General features: G+C 47.8%; 1 protein-coding gene across 1 annotated transcript; it reads right to left on the bottom strand.

Moving 5' to 3' along the window:
* Positions 1-4,370: 4,370 nt before the first annotated feature.
* On the bottom strand, positions 4,371-20,849 carry LOC115080566 (E3 ubiquitin-protein ligase TRIM39-like). Its single transcript, XM_029584795.1, has 6 exons — positions 20,088-20,849; positions 16,199-16,294; positions 14,403-14,633; positions 13,557-13,579; positions 5,231-5,370; positions 4,371-5,089 (listed from the first exon to the last, which is right to left on the bottom strand). Exons 1-6 carry the CDS (start codon positions 20,496-20,498, stop codon positions 4,575-4,577), a joined length of 1,416 nt encoding a protein of 471 aa, XP_029440655.1. The 5' UTR covers positions 20,499-20,849; the 3' UTR covers positions 4,371-4,574.

Below are 20,849 nucleotides of genomic sequence, written 5' to 3'. Positions count from 1 at the left end.
CGTTCTGCCTCCTGTGATTGTTAGCTGTTGGCGTAGAAACGTGGCCCAAGCATGGTTCATCTTACTTTCTGATACACATAGGGAGATCCCTGTAGGGGTTTCACAGGAGCTGCCTCTTGAGTGCCTTACGTTCACTCTCCCTAGCCCCCACATCTGTCTCCTGAAGAGTCCCCACTAAGCAAGAAGTTTGCCCTCTTTTGTCAGGCAAATTTTTAGGATTTCAGGCTCTGGCCACTTCTGCTCTTACAGGGTCATTTAGAGTTTAGGGGCTGCAGTCTTTTTCTGGGTACCTCTTTGGCAGCCGGTCCAAGTATGAGTCCGAGGCTGCTGCTTCCTCCTCTCTAAGGCCTTGGGGTAGGTGCTGGGGGGACGGCCCCTCTATTTTCATAGATGATATCAGCAGCAAGGGGGTTAGGCCATCCTGCAGTTGAGTGGGGGTGGAGGTGGCTAATGAAAGTTACTTAATTTAAGAGGGCCCAGGATGGGTATGGGGTGGACATAGGGATATGGAGCAGATCTTTAATTATCTGCTGCACTTAATATCTTTATCACTTAACAGGTAACTTGCGCCGGATACACACACCTTTTTATATTTCAATATTGTCTGTGATTTTAAAGAATTTCCCATGAAAATCAACCTTGCTTCTCTCAGAATTGATTCTCCAGTCCTTCTTGATAGACTACAGAGACATTAAGGTTTCTTGCTAATTATAGAAGTCAGCTGCCTGAATTGCTTTCCGATGGGGGAGGGGGATGTGTGTTCCATTTTCTTTTTTTTTCAGGGCGTTACCAGAACTAATATTCTCAAGGACACGATCTTCTTCCCCTGTCTCCACCCAACATGAATCTTAAGCACATGGGCAGCTCCGTCACAATAATGATGTCGTTGGTGTGGTGCGTGTGCTGAGACTCCTCGTTCCCTGGATGTGAACAGACCCAGATTTCCCACTAGGCAGAGCCAGCAGCTGCCTAAGGGCGCCATGATAAAAGGAGTGCTGGCACTTCCGTCCCATTCGCACTCTCTCACAAGCACAGCTCATGGACCAAGGGTATTGGAAGAACTGCAAAATAGAATTCCTCTTCAGCCAGCCAGACCAGTGGGTTATGCACACCAACCAGCAGATGGAGACAGATCAACAGGCTCATTGGTGGCACTGACACCAGCCTGCCATTATTCTCTGTCTCCAGCAGATGGTGGACAGCATTCCATGCTGTGACCTCAGCCTGACTGGCTGAACGGAAGATCTTGCTCCTCAAGTGACAGACACGTTCCTGTACCGTTTGAATGTTCGAGTGCAGGAGGATGTACCTTTTGGTGGGAGTGTGTTAAGAGCAGTCCTGGGGTTGAGAGCTGCCGCATTGGAAGTGGTTCCCTGGGCAAGGGCACAAATGTGCCCTCTTCAATGCGTCTTTCTCTCCTGATGGAGTCTGCAGTCGCAGAACTATGGTGAGGCTGATTTTGCTGTTAGAGGTGAGATCCCAGTTGAATTGGTGGTTAAAACACAGACCAGCTCAGGAAGGGAATTTCCCTGATGATATCAGATTGGTTGGTACTCACTACAGAATCGAGCCTCCGGGGCTGGGCTCACTGTCAGGAGCTGGTGGTGCAAGGGCGTTGGAATGTGGCAGAGCGGCAGTAGAACACCAACAGATTGGAGGCATGAGCGGTTCGGTTGGCGTGCCTGTGGTTTACCAAGCGGTTAGAGGGTCGGGCGGTCTGGATAATGTCCGACAAAACGACAATGGTGGAACCAAGAGTCAACAGGTGCCGAAGGAGATAGATGTGCTCGTGGTATGGACGGACCAGCATCTCCTAAGCATGTCCTTTCTGGCAGTGTGAGAGGTGGATAATATCGGAGCCGATTTCCTCAGCGGGAGAAACATATGCAGGAGAATGGGAACTGGCGGATGAGGCCTTGCAGTTTCTGTTGAACTGCTGGGGCCTACTGGATCTAGACCTGTTGACTACCTTAAACAGTGCAAAGGTTCCACGCTTCTTCAGTCGTAGGCAGAACCCAAAAACGATGGGCATTGATGCTCTTGTTCAGGGGTGGCCATGTGGTGCCCTTCTGTATGCTTTTCCGCCCTGGCCTCTAATAGGCAGGCTGGTCCAGAAGATTACAAGTCAAACCAACACAGTCCTTTTAGTGGCTCCAGATTGGGCTTGAAGGACAGTATGCTGATCTCAAGAGACTTCTGGTGGGCAGTACCCTCAGGCTACCATCTCAGACTGATCTATTACGTCAGGGGCCCATTCTGCACAAGGATCCGGGTCAATTCTGTCTTACGGTTTGGTCATTGAAAGGGCTCTGAAGCGGGGTTTTTTGCCTGTGGTAATTTCCACTCTTCTTAGGGCCTGGAAATTTTCTACTTCTCTAGCCTATGGTAGAGTTTGGAGGGTCTTAGAGGCCTGTTCTGAGAGAGGTGCTCAACCTCTCAAGGTAGATATTCCTTTGATTTTGGAATTTTTACAAGACTACTTGCTTAAGGGTTTGGCATTTAACACCTGGAAGGTTCAATTGCAGCTCTGGCTTGTTATGGAGGACAGTGGTCTTCCCATCTAGATGTGTTCAATTTTCTGCATCTCCCCCCCCCCCCCCCCCCCCCCCCCCCCCCCCGTTGAGGCTTCCAGTGTCTCTGTGGGACTTTAACTTGGTCCTTGAGTTTTTTGGCAGATCTGACCTTTCAACCACTGTGAAATCTTTCCTTGCAGCTGCTTGCCTTTAAGAAGGTTTTTCAGCTAACAATCTATTCGGCACGTCAGGTCTCTGAGCTGCAGGCTTTTTCCTCCATGAGCCTTCTCTCCATATGACTCTGGGTACGGTTCAACTTCAGACTGCGCCCTCCTTTTTGCCGAACATGGTTTGGGACTTTCATTTGAATCAGTCCATTTCTCTGCCTGCCTTGGACAGGGACAGAGATGAAGCTGAGTACCACCTTTCACGTTGGATGTCAAGCGTCATTTACTGCGGTACTTGAAGATGACTGTTCGGAAGTCTGAGCGCCTGTTTGTGCTCCATGTTGGAGGTGAGCAGGGAGCACTAGCGAAGCAGGCAACACTTGTCTGCTGGGTTAAGGAGGTCATTATGGCAGCCTGTGTGGCTGCTGAGGTTGCCTTACCAAAGCAGGTTAGACCGCATTCACGAGGGCTCAGGCGGTATCGTGGGTGGAACTTCGTTTGTTGACTGCTGAAATTTGCCGAGTGGCGACATGGTCATTTTTGCACGTCTTCTCCAAGCATTACCGCTTGGACGTTAGAGCTAGGGAGGACGCCACTTTTTGCAAAGGTGGTTCTGACTGGGCTACTGGCAGCCCCCTGCCCTTTTCGGGATTATCTGTGGTACATCCTCCTCATTGGGATTGACCTACCCAAACACTAAGAGAGGAGCAATTACTACTTACCAGATTATTTCCTTTCCTGTAGTGAAAGATAGGTTAATCCCAGACCGACCCTCGGCTGCCGGAGTTTGAATTTGTGGTTAGCCTTCTTAGGGTGAGCGATGCAGAATGATTTCTGCTCTTCATTGATAACTGGTAAGTGGCTTCTTTGGTCGTTAGTTTGCTTGATATGTTCCTTCTTTTGGCAGAGCTCAGTGTTTCTGTTGGTTGAGAAACATGAATGTTCAAGTATAATCCGTTTTGTCTACAGTTTGGCTTTTCCAGAGAATACTGGTGGGCTGATGTCGGGGCAGGACTACATGGCTGTGATGTCAGCTTTTGCTCCGTCTCCACCTGCTGGCAGAGGTGCATAACCCACTTGTTGGGGATTGACCTACCCTTCACTAAAGGAAAGGAAATAATCTGGTAAGTAGTAATTGCTCTTTTCCCCCTTGCTGATAATACACCCCTGTGCCTTTAAGAGGGCAAATCTATTGAGAACCTGCCTCTTAGCTTGAGCGGTGCTTACGAGAGACTGCTGTCAGGGCAGTGGGAAATCTGGGCCTGTTCTCATCTAGTTAACATGGTTTGCGAGCATGGAGAGAGACTCTAGCAGCTCCTGCTTTCTTGATTTTGCTAGAAGACTTCCCTCTCTCTTCTCTTCCCCCCCCCCCCCCCCCCTTCTTCAAGCCATGGTGCGAGAGTCTTTCCCTTCACCATGCTCCTGCTGCAGCTAGGGACACTTCAAGTAGCAAAGCTGGCCCTAGACGTGAAGGACACAAACTAGCCATTACACCCCAAGCAGCATCGCTCTGAAATCCATTCCTCTCCTATGGAGGGAGATCAAAAGGCCTCCAGCTCATCAGGCACAGGCTGAGGCAGGACTTGTAATTTTCTACCATTCTTGGGAAATCAGAACTACAACGCCATAGATACATTGGCTTAGCTCGTGCCTGATGACCTGGGGTCATGTGCCGTTCTTCAGCAGGTGAGCTAGGATTTTGCAGCCTGTCACGGTTGTAAATATATTTCATTTTGCTTGTTTCAAGAACTATATTTTATTTCAGCTTATAAGTCACTCTTCCAGGCAGTGCCCAGAGCCATATACATTATGCAAATAAATATTCCAGCAGCAGAGCAGGTAGTGTGGCAGTGCAATAAGATCAGTTTATGCTCTACCATTCGGTACTCATGTTTCAGGGGTTCAGTTTGATACGAGTTTCCGTGGACCACACCCATATCAGTGGAAAGACTTTCTCGGTGAACCTGTGGTGGAAAGTGTAGACGTGCTCCATGCACTCGGCGTTGAAGAATGAAATCTGCCCCAATTCATAATCCAGGAAGAGCCCTACTTTCCGGAGCCCCTGGCTCAGGGAGAGGTGGGTCACGCAGGAGGTGAGGGCCCTGTATTGGCTCCAGTACAAGCCCACTGTCCAGATGCCCTCCTCTGGGGTAGCCCGAATGCCCCCCTTTCTCCTCACAGAAGCATTGGCGGCCCCTACAGCCCAGTACCTGCCATGCTCCACTTCCACCTCCCAATAATGCCTCCCTGAAGTGAAGCCCTCGCAGCCCAGAACACAGGGGTCCGTATCGAATCTCTCGGGATTGTCTGGCAGATCCTCCTGCTTGGTGTCGCATCGCTTCACCTTCTTCCCATCATCATATACGATAAGGTAAGGGTTGGCTGTGTTTTCATCCAGAGTCACGTCCTCTGGAGTGGGAGGTAGGAACAAAAAGCAAGAAATGTTAGAAGAACCATAACTCAGCCTCTGGGTGAGAATGTTTTGATAATCCCTGGGCCTGCATCTGATCCCAAGCCTGAATCAACGTGACGGAGGCCATTTGGTTTTACCTTTGAAGTGTTGACGGATTTCCTTTAGCAGATCAGTCGGAAAGGACTGCCCGCTGTCCTGGGGTGGGACCTGGATGAGAGCTTTGCTTCGGCCGGCCGGACCGGGCACGTTTAACTTCGGAAGCTTCACGGTTTCACACCTTAGAAGAAAGTGAAAACTCTTCTGTAATATCCAGAGTCAGGCCTGATGGCGATAGGCGCCATTCTCCATGTCTTCCACCAAAATTTCTACCTAGCCTTGGTTCCACTGAAATAAATCCCTTTTGAAGATATATTTTTAACAGTTGGTGGTGCAGATATGAATGGATATACTATTAAGGAATACCAATATATCTCTCACATATACTAGATATAAAGTCAAAAAGGAGAGAATTTAATTATTCTTTAATAAATGTACACAATATTACAAAATCCTTTATAAGCAATTCATATCTTCAAAACCTTATTACATAAATTTGCTACAGGATTTCACCATTTAACTTGTATATGAATAGATTTGAATTGTCCTTATCGTTGAAGCCATCATAAAAACCTTTAAAATCCAACATTCATACTCACTCATACTAGTACACACCCAACACACACTTAAAACACTTGCTCTAAAGCCTGTCTAAGCAGGTTTAGAGTTAACCATTCTGGTGATACCTTAATGATTACAAGACAAACTTCCCTTATCCCAATATACCACAAGGTATTATTCCTCAACTCAAGATCCTTTTATGAGGGTCAAATAAATTTCTCAAAAACTTCATATGGTTCTTTTCCATGTATCTTCAATATGGTGTTAAATATCCCAACAAAGAATTCTTCGTACAGCCGTTGACGGTGGAGTATGGAGGGTATCCAGGAGAAGCAGGCAGGCAAGACGTGGAAACTTTAAAATATCGCTGACCGGGAGAAGGATTGCTATTAGCATATAGCGTTCAATTTGGCATTTAACAGAGTTTTGTGAGTCCTTCAAGTGATGTGGATATATTAGATACGGAATGCACTGTTGATTTGAAGAGAATTTCCCTTGAAGGTGAAACGAAGAATTCTTTGTCGGGATATTTAACACCATATTGAAGATGCATGGAAAAGAACCATATGAAGTTTTTTAGAAATTTATTTGACCCTCATAAAAGGATCTTGAGTTGAGGAATAATACCTGGTGGTATATTGGGATATAAGGGAAAGTTCAAATTGGCGGCTTGGGCCACGGTTAGAATCTGAACCCTGGCATTGGCGAACCTACTGAGAAAGCGACTGGTTTCCTAGTGTGTAGCCAGATGGACTCCGTACCAATGGTTTATGCTCCCCTGCCAGCAGATGGAGACGGTGTCAGGTTTCAAAGCTGATGTCACCCTAGATACACCCCTGCAGTGACCTTGGCCCTTCAGTATTTCTCAGTCTCCAGCAGTTGTGGACATGCTTTCCCTATGGGGATCGCTGTACCTTTGGAAAGAAGAAATTCTACTTTTTAATTGGAGAAAAGATTGAGCCCCACTCTCCTGTGGTGATACCTAAAGGTCCCTCCCCCTAGGTGAGAATTCCTGAGGAGATTTCTGAGATCCCTCAGCGGTGTGCCTTGGTCCGGTAGCCGGTTCCCGGCATGGACTTTGCTGCTTAAGCAGTTAAAAGGAAGCACATGCAGGAAGCAGAGCGTGGTGGTGATGGCCAAAGCCCTCTTCCCCCGCTGCTGGAGACAGTCTCTGTACCCAGCTGGTAAGCGCTGAGCCCAGGTATTTAAAAAAAAAAATAAATAAAATTTCCTCCTGATTCAGAGAGGGGTTTCAGTAAGTCTACCTCCGGTCTCCTTGCTCGGTGCTCCGTACTGACATCTATTCCGATCCCGTTGGGGTGAGGGGAAGTGGGCTTCTGAGCAGGTTGAGCACCACCCCCCCCAGCGGGCTAGGCCCCGCTTTTAGGCTTGGTTGGCACTTTGTGTGGTAAGCCGCGATGGCGCCATCTTGTGTGAATTTTTGTGCATCCTGTATTGTCCACCTCTACGGTACCTGCAGTGCGTGTCTGCTCTGCACGCGCTGTGCGCAGAACATTGTGCGTGTGGGGGGCAAGATGGCTGCCGCATAAGCTCACGCAACTCCTCAGCTCCGCGTTAAGACTTGTCTCGAGCTTTCCTAGTTCAATTTCTTTGGAAATTTCATTTATGAAAGGATGCCTCACACTAAAAGAAAAGCTCGGGTTCGTGAGATATCTGATGGAAGGCAAACGCGGATTGAGGAAACTTTTGCGAGACCCGCTGTTCTGAGACCGGATGGAGGGGCCGCTGGCATAACCGAGAAGCAGACGCCGATTGCCCAGGCTGAGGAAACATCCCTCAGCCCCGGAGCGCCTAGAACTCCAAGCCTGCCCTCCTGGACCCTGGATGAGAACGGAGGATTTACTGGAAAGACCAGCTGTTCCAGCTACCCCACTGACCATGGCCGTCCAGAGAATCGACAGCGGAACGCTGAGCGATTCGGAGAGCCTGATGCAGGGCTCCATGGGCTGAGGTGCAGAGGGGGCAGAATCCAGACGCAGGCGGGAGAGAACTCCTGGAGGTAGGAGTAAAAGATTTGGATACTAGCAAGATTTGTATGACTACAACACCAGAAAAAATAACTTTGCAAGAGATATGGAAATTGTTGCTAATTAAGGAAATTATTAATTCCTTAACGATCTTATTAAAGGAAAACATTAATAAAACCCAATGTCTTGAAAATAAAATAACAACTGTGGAAATAGCCATGAAAGAGATGGAGAAAGAATTGACGGGTGTTAAGGAAGTTCAGGATAATTTAATTAAATCGGAATCTCTACTCACAAGTAAAATGGAAGCATTGGAAAATGGGGCGAGGAGACCTAATTTAAGATTTTTGAACTTTCCTAAGTCACGGATGTTACCACCCAAAGAATTGTTGAAAAGTTATTTGATTAATGTTCTGAAATTTCCAGAATCTGCTATTCCAACTATATCCAAGATTTATTATATTCCATTATCGAGAGATTCTAAGGAAAGTGGGGTACATTAAAAAGAAGAAGATTCTTTACCTTTAAACTTAACAGAATTCCTGGAAAAATCATTGGAAATGTCAATTAAGTCAAGGGCAACTCTCCTGGTAACTTTCACCTTTATATCAGAAAGAGACTCTGTACTTACACTTTACTTTCGAAACTTATCTCAACAAATTCTATGGTCAGGTAGTATGTGTTTTCCCTGATATAGTGAAACCAACCCAGGAGAGAAGAAAAAAGTTCTTGAGCATGAGAAATGAGGTGGGAACAAGGGGAGCAAAATTCAATCGTTTTTCAAAACACTAAATATGTTTTTGTGGAACCAATATATCTCCGAGAGTATCTAAATTCACACTCCTAATGTTTCTCCAGGGGAGATACGCATAATCCCACTGTCATTTCTATATTAGCCTATCTTAATTATATCTGTATTTTCTTAAAAATATCTGCTTCTTTATAATCTTGTCCTCTCCCCATCTTTTGATATTCAGAGATGTATTTTTTTTTTTTCTTTTGAATGATATAATATTAGTAGTTTGTTTTTTTTTTCCTCTGTATTTTACCGAGAACATTGTTTTGATGTTAATAATTGTTGAAAATTCAATAAAAATAAAATTAAAAAAAAAAAATTTTGTGTACTTTCTAGATGCAGTATCTAAGTAAAGCCTGGTGCACAGGCTATGCATGCGCTTCGCCGCAGCCTGCTTAGGCACCCGAAATCTATGCACACACATTTTAAGCTCGAGCCGACTGAACACGCAGTTACAGTCGCTAATGGCTCAGACAGCAAAGAAACACAAGTGCCTTTCTCTGCGCTGCTTGTCATATTAGGGCTACACAGTCTGACCTAGATTCTTAGTGTGTGAAAGCCCAGGGAGAGTTGGCCTCCCCGGACTTGCTAAGCCCGGTTTCTCCCATTCAGAGGATGGGTCAGCCACAGCCTTAACCAGAAGTACCCTGGATCTGAATAATACCAGGACTGTGTCATCCATGGGAGAGGGAAATCCAGTGGCACCTACACCAGTACTTCCTAGGCTAGGCATGGACGCGGCTGCCTTCTCTTGGGTGGAATTTTTTCAAGGCCTTCAAGCCTTTGTACAGGCACAGTCTGCTACCTCCCCTGTCTGGACGGAACCTCACCCGGTAAGCCTTCCCTCTCCCAGTCCTATTAGCAGACCTCGAGACATGCCTTACCTCACCAAGGGTATCCCTGGCAGGGACCCGAGCTGCATGGACGAAGAAGAGGATCCAGATTCCTTGGAGATGGGGAAATTCTCCCGGGTTTAGAACATTATCGGACCATGTTACGGTTTTTCCATAGAGATGAATTGCCAGCCCTGGTTTCCCAGACCCTGAAGATGCTGGGAGTTCTTGGGGCGAACTCTATGATGGAACCAAAGAAGAATCCCATTCTGATTTCCCTACGGAAAGCCTCTTGCTACTTTCCAATGCTGGATGCCATCCAGGAGTTGATTGACCTGGAATGGGAAGCTCCTGAAGCAAGTTTTAAAGGTGGTCGAGCGTTAGAAGCTCTATACCCACTGGATCCGCAGTGAGAGAATGTCTGCGTTTTCCTAAAGTGGATGCACTGGTCTGTGCTTTCTCCAAGCAAACAACTATCCCAGTGGAGGGAGGAGCGGCCTTGAATGCCCATGATAGATGAATGGAGCCCATCCTTAAACAGGCCTTTGATGCAATTGCAATGACCTTACACATTGCTACTTGTTGTGCCCTAGTAGCTCGTTCGTGCCTGCTTCTCTTTCGGGAGGTGGATGACTGACTTGGAGGCGAATTCCAGAGCAGTTATGGTACCAGCCACCGCCTTTTTAGCTGATACGAGCTCTGACCTAGGCCATAGCTCGGCCAGAGGAGTAGCCTCATTGATGGTGGCCAGAAGACAGCTATGGCTGCAGAATTGGTCAGCAGACGCAACCTCTAAAGCATACCTCACAAAGATGCCCTTTAAGGGATCACTCCTCTTTGGAAGTGAATTGGAAAAGCTGGCCAGTAAATGGGGTGAATCTCCAGTGCCCCAGCTTCCAGAAGATAAGAGCAGTTACAGCGCCCCTCGCCCATAAGGGGTCGATCCAGGGGCTCCCAACGCTTTCTGCCCTACAGAAACTTGACATTTTAGAGGTCTCTGTCCTTTTGGATCCAACAGCCCAAGAGGGTCAGGTTCGTCCTGAACCCCCAATGAAGTTTTGCCAATGCACCCTCGGAATTAGGAGATAGAAGAGGGACAGTTAACCCCTTACCAATGGTGGGTCTAGATCACTTCGGACAAATGGGTACTGGAGGTCATACAAGAAGGATATGCACTGGAATTTTGCAGCACTCAAGACATATTCATATCATCTCCTTGCCACTCCCAGCACAAGAAGCAGGCAGTGGAGTCTACCCTGTTAAGGCTCCTCAGGATGAGAGCTATAATCCCAGTACCTGCGTCTCAGGAAAATACAGGGCAATATTCCATCGTACCCAAGAAGGAAGGTTCCTTTCGACCCATCCTGGACCTCAAGTGCATCAACAGACATCTACGAGTGATTCATTTCCGCATGGAAACCCTGTGCTCTGTGATAATAGCCGAACACCCGGGAGAATTCTTAACCTCCCTGGATCTATCTAAGGCCTATCTACATATTCCAATCCGACAAAAACATCATTTCCTATGCTTTGCAGTACTGGGCCGTCATTATCAGTTCCGGGCACTGCCCTTTGGCCTGGTCCCCGCCCCCAGAACATTTTCCAAGATTATGGTGGTCGTAGTAGCAGCATTGAGAAAAGAGGGAATCCTGTGCACCTGTTCTTGGACGACTGGTTGATCCGGGCAAAGTCTGTGGAGGAGTGTCTCCGGATGACCAACAGGGTGACCTCCCTACTTCAGGAACTCGGGTCATAAACCTGGACAAAAGCAGTCTCAAACCCTCCCAATCCTTGGAATATTTGGGAGTCCAGTTCAACACCAAACAGGAAAAGCAAGGTCTTCCTCCCCACCACGCGGATAAGGAAGTTGATGTCCCAAGTGTGTCTGTTCATGAACATGATAGCTCCACCCCGTTGGGCATATCTTCAAGTGCTCAGTTTGGCGTCAACCCTGAAAGTAATGCCATGGGCAAGGGCATACATGCAACCACTTCAATGCTCCCTGCTATTACGTTGGAACTCACTGTCTCAAGACTATTCGACTCGCCTTCACTACCGCTGGAAGGTATGCTTTCGGCTCCAGTGGTGGCTGCAGGCAGCTCATCTGGGCAGGGGTGTATCGTTGGTCCTCACGACAGACGCAAGCCTCCGGGGCTGGAGAGCTCACTGTCAGGAGCTGATGGCCCAGGCGTGTTGGGCCAAGGAAGAAGCACTCTGGAACATAAACCACCTGGAAGCCTGGGCCATCAGATTGGTTTGTCTACAATTCAGCCACCTAACTCCAGCTTCAAGTGGTCCGTGTAATGTCGGACAACACAACAATGATAGTCTACATCAACTGCCACGGTGGAACTCAAAGCCAGCAAGTGTCACAGGAGATAGATCTCCTTATGGAATGGGTAGATATGCATCTACAGATGATCTTAGCCTCCCACATCGCAGGAAAAGACAACCTTGGAGCAGACTTTCTAAGCAGGGAGAGTCTGGATCCAGGAGAGTGGGCGTGGTCAGCCAAAGCCTTTCAGCTAGTGGTGGATCGCTGGGTCTCCCGTCCATCGACCTGCTGCCCACATCTCACAATGCGAAGGTTCCCCGATTCTTCAGTCATGGAAGAGATCAGTGGTCCCTGGGGCTCGATACACTCATTCAGACTTGGCCAGAAGAGGAGTAGCTATAAACCTTCCCTCTGAGGCCCCTGCTGGCAGGGTCATTTGCAGAATTGAGCACCACATGGGATTAGTCCTCCTAGTAGTTCCAGATTGGCCCAGGTGTCCATGGTATGTGGAGACTCCTGGTGGAGACCCCCTGTGCCTCCCACTGCACTGGGACCTGCTACAGTAGGGACTGGTCCTTCACGAAGATCCGACTCAGTTCTGTCTTGCTCAGCAGTTCTCTACGGCCCTAGCGTATGTGTGGGTCTGGAGAGTATTTAAGGCCTAGTTTTGGAGTTTTTGGCAGGGCCTTCCTTTTGGCCACTGCACAGTCTTTCCTTGTGCTTGTTAACCCTGAAAATGATGTTCCTGGTGGCTATATGCTTGGCATGTAGCATCTATGAACTACAGGCATTGTCATGTTGGGATCTGTTACTCTGGATGACTCCAGGAGCATTATATCTTCGTACCATTCCATCCTTCTTGCCTAAAGTAGTCTCAGAGTTTCATTGAAATCAGTCGATTTCGTTGCCATCCCTGGATAGGCAGAAGGACACGGAAGAATACCGCTTCCTCCACCATTTGAATGCCAGTAGGGTTTTGTTGCGTTAACTTGAAGTTTCAGAACCAGTCCGAAAGATGGACTGCCTGTTTGTCCTTCACTGTGGAAGGAAGCATGGTGAACCAGCTTTCTGGGCTACCATAGCTCGCTAGATTAAGTAGGTGGTCACAGGAGCCTAGGTGGAGGCAGGAAAGCCATTACCCTTTCAGGTTAAAGCTCATTCTACTACGGTTCAGGCAATCTCATGGGCCGGAAGCTAGACTTCTGTCTCTCGTCGACATTGGCCAAGCAGCAACATGGTCCTCCTTGCACGTTTTCTCCAGGTTCTATCACCTTGATGTTCAGGCCCGAGAGGACGCAGCCTTTGCTAGAGCGGTGTTAACCGGACTGCGGGCAGCCTCTCGCGCTGACCGGGAGTAGCTTTTGTATCCCATTGGTCCTGAGTCCATCTGGCTACACGCTAGGAAATGGAGAAATTACTTACCTGATAATTTTGTTTTCCTTAGTGTAGACAGATGGACTCGGCGTCCCGTTACAGCTGCCCAAGAACGGTGCCAAGGATTCGCCCATGGAGTGGATATCGATTCCAAGAGGTTACAGGTAAGCCGTCATCCAGTCCCTAGATCAGGGCATCTATAATCTTAACTGGGGTTCAGTATTTGGTTGAGTACAGTTATGGTTATCTGTTTTTAATCATTCTTTTATTAATATGTCCACAGTGGCTTTTGAAGAGAATACTGGAGCGCTGAGGTCACGGCAGGGGTGTATGTACGGTGATGTCAGCTTTGAACTCTGCTTCTGTTTCCATCTGCTGGCAGGGGAGCATAAACCATTGGTCCTAAGTCCCTCTGTCTACACAATAAGGAAATTGAAATTATTGGGTAACTAATTTCTCCATTCATGGCACCTGTTCCCTTGAATGCAGACGCAGTGGTCACAAAGTTTTTTTTTTGTTTTAAAGTAATCCAGTACCTACCTCCTGATGGTGCTCTTCACACTCTAGAAGTAATAAAAAGAGAAGTAGTTGATTAAAACAAGTCCATGTAACCCTGCAGTCCCCTACTCTCCCATTCACCTACACCCTGTGTGTAAAGTAACCAGTGCTGCCCTGCAGCTGCAGTGGGGAAAACAAAGCAGGGGCCAGGTCAGACCCCCTGGCAGAGAATCACCACTACTAGGGGCACGGAAGGCAGCTTGCTTTGAATTTCTTGTAAAAGCTGCAAGTCAAAAGGAGCTCTATGGAACTAGCTTCTGCACCCATGGGTCTCTAGGAAAAGCTAGGCCACGATCCAGAAAGAAATCGCTGGGACGTGCACCCTTTTTAGGTTAAATTGATGTTGCTTTCTTTAATGTATAGTCTTCCACAATCTCGTACCATGCGCTAAACCTACATGGAGTCTGCTGGAATAACTGCCCTCTTGTGCAGCTGACGTGTTCCTGCGTTAGGTTTTCTTCTATTTATAGGGGCCCGGCCATCTATTATGTATTTGTTGTCTTTTCATTCTGGTTTCTACTCTTAACATTTCCCCAGAGTCTTAAGTGTTACATTAGCAGTAAGAAAAATTCATTCATCTCTCGGATGCTCTGACCTTAAATCAGGCTAGGTCGATGGGCCTGGAATCCACTCGTAAAAGTTTAGAAATTCTACAAGGGTCCTAGGGAACATGGTCCTACCCCTTGCTTGCTTTTTTTTTTTTTTTTTTTTTAACTTTTTATTTAATAACAGGATCAGAGTTACAGAGGCAACACAGTTTTGCCAGAAAAAAAAAAAACCCAGGGGCTAGACTGGCATTTCTCTTCCAGCCTGGCCAGCGCCTCTCACCTTCAGAAAGTCGGTTGCTGGTTTCTGGCACGTCTCCTCAGTCTCGCGGATCAGTTTTCGCAGGAAGGAGGTTTCGGTGGAGAGGCGGCTTGCGGTTCGGCTCTCGGTCCTGGAGATTTTCTTGTCCACCGCCTCCAGCCTGCTGATGAGGATCTTTTCCTGCTCATCGAGGAGCTGACGCAGCCGCGCAAACTCCCCTGTCACCTTCCTTTTCTCACTTTCCACCTTATTCTGCAGTGAGCAGACAGAGAGACTAATAAGAATCATCACATTTAGTGTTCTATTATTCTTGTTATACGCTTACTGCCTTCCAATTCAAGTTGGTTTACATCAAACAGTAAAAAAAAAAAAAATCACATAAATAATATAGAACACTACACCCCACTCTAATACAGCCATCACCCCCAATGACTATGCGAACTCCAAACCCTCCCCCACCAGCCCCTGTTGCTTCCAAAACAATGATGCTTTTAGGTTTGCGCCTTCAGGAGTAAAGTGGAGACAGTGAGCCGAGGAAAACATCAGCAAGGCTTGGTCCAAGCTGTCAGTTGTAGCAGGGCCTGAGCCCAGGCTTGCAGACTGCTGCTTCCCGGGCGAGGTGAAGGCACTTGGTGGAAGTGAGATCACCATCTTCCTTCTGCAGCAGGGGCGTAGTGCCAGTGAAGTGTGCAGCTCTGTAGAAAAGTTAACTTTAGATGCTGAGGATTTCCCTGCCTTCCTAAAGAGTTTCCAGTCAGAATTGGAGCGCAGAGGTGTTAAGTGACTTTTGAAGGTCACGTGGTTGAAGTGTGAAAGAAGGTTAAGTGACTACCTAAGCTCACAGAGTGAGGTGTACAGGATCAGGATTTGGAGTTTCCAGATGTCACAGCTCTGGGCTCTAACCCTCCCCCTGCCCTTTTGTAACCTCCTTCACTTTCACCTTCTAGCACTTTTGAAATTGTGTCTGCATGAACATTTCTATATGCAAATGATTAATGGTGCTGCTTATTTATCTGGAATAGATTACAACTTGTCCACCTCTGCTGTTTTGGAATTATGAATCAACCCTAATTTGTGCTGGGTATCTGATTTCAAATCACAACAATGAGCAATGTAATTTACTTAATTACCTGGTGCCAGAGCTGGCTTGGTTACATGTGACTAAGTTATGCAGGTATTGTAAGGTCAGAGGACAGACACTTTAGTAAAGAATAATTTATTTTTTTTGGGGGGGGGGGGGGGGGGAGAGAGTGACAGGGCTCAGACCTGAGACACTGGGTGATAAAGTGACTCAGAGCTAGGGCTAGAACTGAGAGACATGTGAATAATGTGACTCACCCCGCGGTCACACTTGGACCCAAAGCGTAGACGCGAGGCCCAGGGTGATAACGTGCATGGGAATGTCCTGGGTTATTTATAGTCCTAAAAGGATGCGGCGTGTGAGGCAGCAACCAGCTGTCTGTAACAATTACTTGACACCTCCCTAATGGTAAGAGCACCTGCAGCAGTGTTGCGTATCTTAATGTCAGAACCTGAGAAAGGGACAGGAGCAGTAGGATTAGGGGACTGAGGGAGCTACAGGAGTACCTAAAGAAGCAATGACAGGATTGTGACAATATGCAGCAGCTCAGTGCAGTAAAATGTCTTTCTAACAGGACAGGGCTGAAAAATGGTCTTGAATTCTCCCAAGTCCCTCCCTCCCTCCCATGCCCAGTGTCATCGAGTCAGTATAAATTGAGGTTTGCCTGGTGTAAGGATTTCCGATTATCCTTGTGCTGACAAAAACATGCATCCACCTGCGAGTCACGCTTACCCACCTTCAGCGCTCTGCTCTTCAGTTCTTCCTCACAGCGAAGGCGCTGGAGATCCTCTATGGTCTGCCTCATGGGGTCCAGCAGTCTCTGGAGCTTTTCCTGGGTCATAGAAGGAGAATCAAGGAAGGGGTCCATGCGTGTGCCATTATAAAGCAGCAGAGGGAGGCGCTCATTGTATGTGACATAAAACACTCCAGCAAAGCAGGCAATGTGTGACTTCACAAAGACTGCTGCAAAGGCCTCCAGGTGTGTGACATCATATGCTGGGTTCAGCCAATCATGTTGGCCTTTCAGTGCAGCAGCATGGGGTTATGGGTAAGCTGAGTAATGGGCTCCCTGTCATGAGAGACAGGGACAGGAGGAGCTGGTGCTGGTTTTCTTGCTGTTTCAGCACTGAGACCTATAGTTCCAGGGAAGCTAAGTCCCACATTGCAGTAGGGATGAAACCAGCACTGCTCTTGCTGACCTCCCAAAACTGTCCTGAGACGCCCACATCAAGCTGGGTTTTGGCTTCAGGGTAACCCCAGCTTGAGGCTTTTTTTTAAACTTAATCCCTGCTTATCCTGCTTGCAGCCTTAGTGGTTGTAGCTATTTTCTGCAGTCTCTTTTTCCCTATGTATTTGCCTTGATTAACTGTAAGAGGTGCTGAGCAGGGCCACTCTGGTTCTATACAGTACTGCATCCGTCACGTAAGAGGAATAGCAACAGTTACTAGATATCTACCAGGGATATATATATATATGTGATAAATTTCCATGTATTAAGTCTCCAATGCATGCAAATCTCTCTCATACATATTCCTTGTGAATGTCCTGAAAGCCCAACTGACTGTGAGAGTCCTGGGACAGGTTGGGGAACGCCTGAACTACTTTTTTCTGGATGGTGCTGATCTAACCCTTGTTTTGCCCCATTACATGTATGGACTTGTAGTTCCTGCTTCTTTTCTTTCACTTAAGGAAGATCAGAACTACAAGTCCTGGTCCCACCATCTCATGTAGGGTTCAAATCAAGACTACATCCCTTGCATTCCTGCACAGTCTCCTCAATGGGGATCAGGTTGTGAGATCTGTGAACCCGGGACACACTGTGATAATAAAGACACTGACACTCACCTTGTATTCCTGCACAGCCTCCTCTATGCGGGTCACAGTGTGAGACCTGTGACCCTGGGACACACTGTGATAACAAAGATACTGACACTCACCTTGTATTCCTGCACAGCTTCGTCTATGGGGGTCACACTGAGATCTGGGACACACTGTGATAATAAAGATACTGACACTCACCTTGTATTCCTGCACTGCCTCCTGTATGGGGATCAGGGAGTGAGATCTGTGACCTGGGACACACTGTGATAATAAAGATACTGACACTCACCTTGTATTCCTGCACAGCCTCCTCTATGGGGATCAGGGTGTGAGATCTGTGACCCCGGGACACACTGTGCTAATAAAGATACTGACACTCACCTTGTATTCCTGCACAGCCTCCTCTATGGGGATCAGGGTGTGAGATCTGTGACCCCGGGACACACTGTGATAATAAAGATACTGACACTCACCTTGTATTCCTGCACAGCCTCCTCTATGGGGATCAGGGTATGAGATCTGTGACCCCGGGACACACTGTGATAATAAAGATACTGACACTCACCTTGTATTCCTGCACAGCCTCCTCTATGGGGATCAGGGTATGAGATCTGTGACCCTGGGACACACTGTGATAATAAAGATACTGACACTCATCTTGTATTCCTGCACAGCCTCCTCTATGGGGATCAGGGTATGAGATCTGTGACCCCGGGACACACTGTGATAATAAAGATACTGACACTCATCTTGTATTCCTGCACAGCCTCCTCTATGGGGATCAGGGTATGAGATCTGTGACCCTGGGACACACTGTGATAATAAAGATACTGACACTCACCTTGTATTCCTGCACAGCCTCCTCTATGGGGATCAGGGTGTGAGATCTGTGACCCCGGGACACACTGTGCTAATAAAGATACTGACACTCACCTTGTATTCCTGCACAGCCTCCTCTATGGGGATCAGGGAGTGAGATCTGTGACCTGGGACACACTGTGATAATAAAGATACTGACACTCACCTTGTATTCCTGCACAGCCTCCTCTATGGGGATCACACTGTGATAATAAAGATACTGATACTCACCTTGTATTCCTGCACAGCCTCCTCTATGGGGATCACACTGTGATAATAAAGATACTGACACTCACCTTGTATTCCTGCACAGCCTCCTCTATGGGGATCAGGGAGTGAGATCTGTGACCTGGGACACACTGTGATAATAAAGATACTGACACTCATCTTGTATTCCTGCACAGCCTCCTCTATGGGGATCACAGTGTGAGATCTGTGACCCCGGGACACACTGTGATAATAAAGATACTGACACTCACCTTGTATTCCTGCACAGCCTCCTCTATGGGGATCACAGTGTGAGATCTGTGACCCCGGGACACACTGTGATAATAAAGATACTGACACTCACCTTGTATTCCTGCACAGCCTCCTCTATGGGGATCAGGGAGTGAGATCTGTGACCCCGGGACACACTGTGCTAATAAAGATACTGACACTCACCTTGTATTCCTGCACTGCCTCCTCTATGGGGGTCACAGTGTGAGATCTGTGACCCTGGGACACACTGTGATAATAAAGTTACTGACACTCATCTTGTATTCCTGCACAGCCTCCTCTATGGGGATCAGGAAGTGAGATCTGTGACCCCAGGACACACTGTGATAATAAAGATACTGACACTCGCCTTGTATTCCTGCACAGCCTCCTCTATGGGGATCACACTGTGAGATCTGTGACCCCTGGACACACTGTGATAATAAAGATACTGACACTCACCTTGTATTCCTGCACAGCCTCCTCTATGGGGATCAGGAAGTGAGATCTGTGACCCTGGGACACACTGTGATAATAAAGTTACTGACACTCATCTTGTATTCCTGCACTGCCTCCTCTATGGGGATCAGGGAGTGAGATCTGTGACCCTGGGACACACTGTGATAATAAAGTTACTGACACTCATCTTGTATTCCTGCACAGCCTCCTCTATGGGGATCAGGAAGTGAGATCTGTGACCCCGGGACACACTGTGATAATAAAGATACTGACACCTTGTATTCCTGCACTGCCTCCTCTATGGGGATCACAGTGTGAGATCTGTGACCCCGGGACACACTGTGATAATAAAGATACTGACACTCACCTTGTATTCCTGCACAGCCTCCTCTATGGGGATCAGGGAGTGAGATCTGTAACCTGGGACACACTGTGATAATAAAGATACTGACACTCACCTTGTATTCCTGCACTGCCTCCTCTATGGGGATCACAGTGTGAGATCTGTGACCCCGGGACACACTGTGATAATAAAGATACTGACACTCGCCTTGTATTCCTGCACTGCCTCCTCTATGGGGATCAGGAAGTGAGATCTGTGACCCCGGGACACACTGTGATAATAAAGATACTGACACTCACCTTGTATTCCTGCACAGCCTCCTCTATGGGGATCACAGTGTGAGATCTGTGACCCCGGGACACACTGTGATAATAAAGTTACTGACACTCATCTTGTATTCCTGCACAGCCTCCTCTATGGGGATCAGGAAGTGAGATCTGTGACCCCGGGACACACTGTGATAATAAAGATACTGACACTCGCCTTGTATTCCTGCACAGCCTCCTCTATGGGGATCACAGTGTGAGATCTGTGACCCCTGGACACACTGTGATAATAAAGTTACTGACACTCATCTTGTATTCCTGCACAGCCTCCTCTATGGGGATCAGGGAGTGAGATCTGTGACCCCGGGACACACTGTGATAATAAAGATACTGACACTCACCTTGTATTCCTGCTCAGCCTCCTCTATGGAGATCATGTTGTGGGATCTGTGCTCTTGAGATCTGTTACACACCATGCAGAGAATGCTTTCATCCTCCCGGCAAAAAAGCTTAAAGGTCTCGTGTTGCCTGTTGGTGCACTGGCACCCTGGGCACGTCTGTGCTGGTTGTGTGCAGAGGCGCTGCACCGCTTCTCCTAGCTGCCGGTTCCCCTCTAGACTCCTCCGCGGGCAGTTCTGCCTGCAGACGGGGCAGAAGAAACAAGAGCCTGGTCTCTCCCAGCACCGGGAGATGCAAGAGCGGCAGAAGTTGTGTCCACAGCCAAGAGTCACCGGGTCGGTGAAGTACTCCAGGCAAACAGGACAGGTCAGGTCAGCAAAGAGAGTCTCCATGACAGAGCTCCTCCCAGGCATAGCTCTGTCTCAAGAGAGTGAGGAAAGAGCATTCTTACTTACTCATTGGAAGGATTACAGCCCTGAAAGATGGGTGTCTTCTCACTCCACCTACCACCCTCTCCTCCTCTTATTTCCTCTCGCCCTCAGTTTTATGCCAACTCTCCCTTCCCTCGCTCATTGTTTCTTCCCCAAGTCCTCTTTCCTCTCCCCTCATTTATCCCTTTCCCTGTCTATTCGTTTCTTTTCTACGTTTCCCTGTTTCCATCCTCCTAAGTCTCGCCTTTTTCTCTCCCTGTTCCTCTCTGCCTGTCTCTTTCTCATGCCAGTGCCTTCACCTCTCAGCCCTACCTTTCCAAAGGCAGTCCGGGG

Source organism: Rhinatrema bivittatum, chromosome 19 (assembly GCF_901001135.1).
Source record: "Rhinatrema bivittatum chromosome 19, aRhiBiv1.1, whole genome shotgun sequence".
In the NCBI taxonomy this organism is placed as follows: Eukaryota; Metazoa; Chordata; class Amphibia; order Gymnophiona; family Rhinatrematidae; genus Rhinatrema; species Rhinatrema bivittatum.
This window is presented reverse-complemented; position numbering and strand designations above follow the sequence as displayed.

What these genes read in the sequence shown, in the direction of transcription:
- LOC115080566 (XM_029584795.1), bottom strand. Translation starts at nt 20,498, where the DNA reads ATGCCTGGGAGGAGCTCTGTCATGGAGACTCTCTTTGCTGACCTGACC. An exon ending in TGAAGAGCAGAGCGCTGAAG is followed by an intron (nt 14,634 to 16,198) that starts GTGGGTAAGCGT and finishes TGCTCACTGCAG; the next exon opens with AATAAGGTGGAAAGTGAGAA. An exon ending in AATCCGTCAACACTTCAAAG is followed by an intron (nt 5,090 to 5,230) that starts GTAAAACCAAAT and finishes CTCCCACTCCAG; the next exon opens with AGGACGTGACTCTGGATGAA.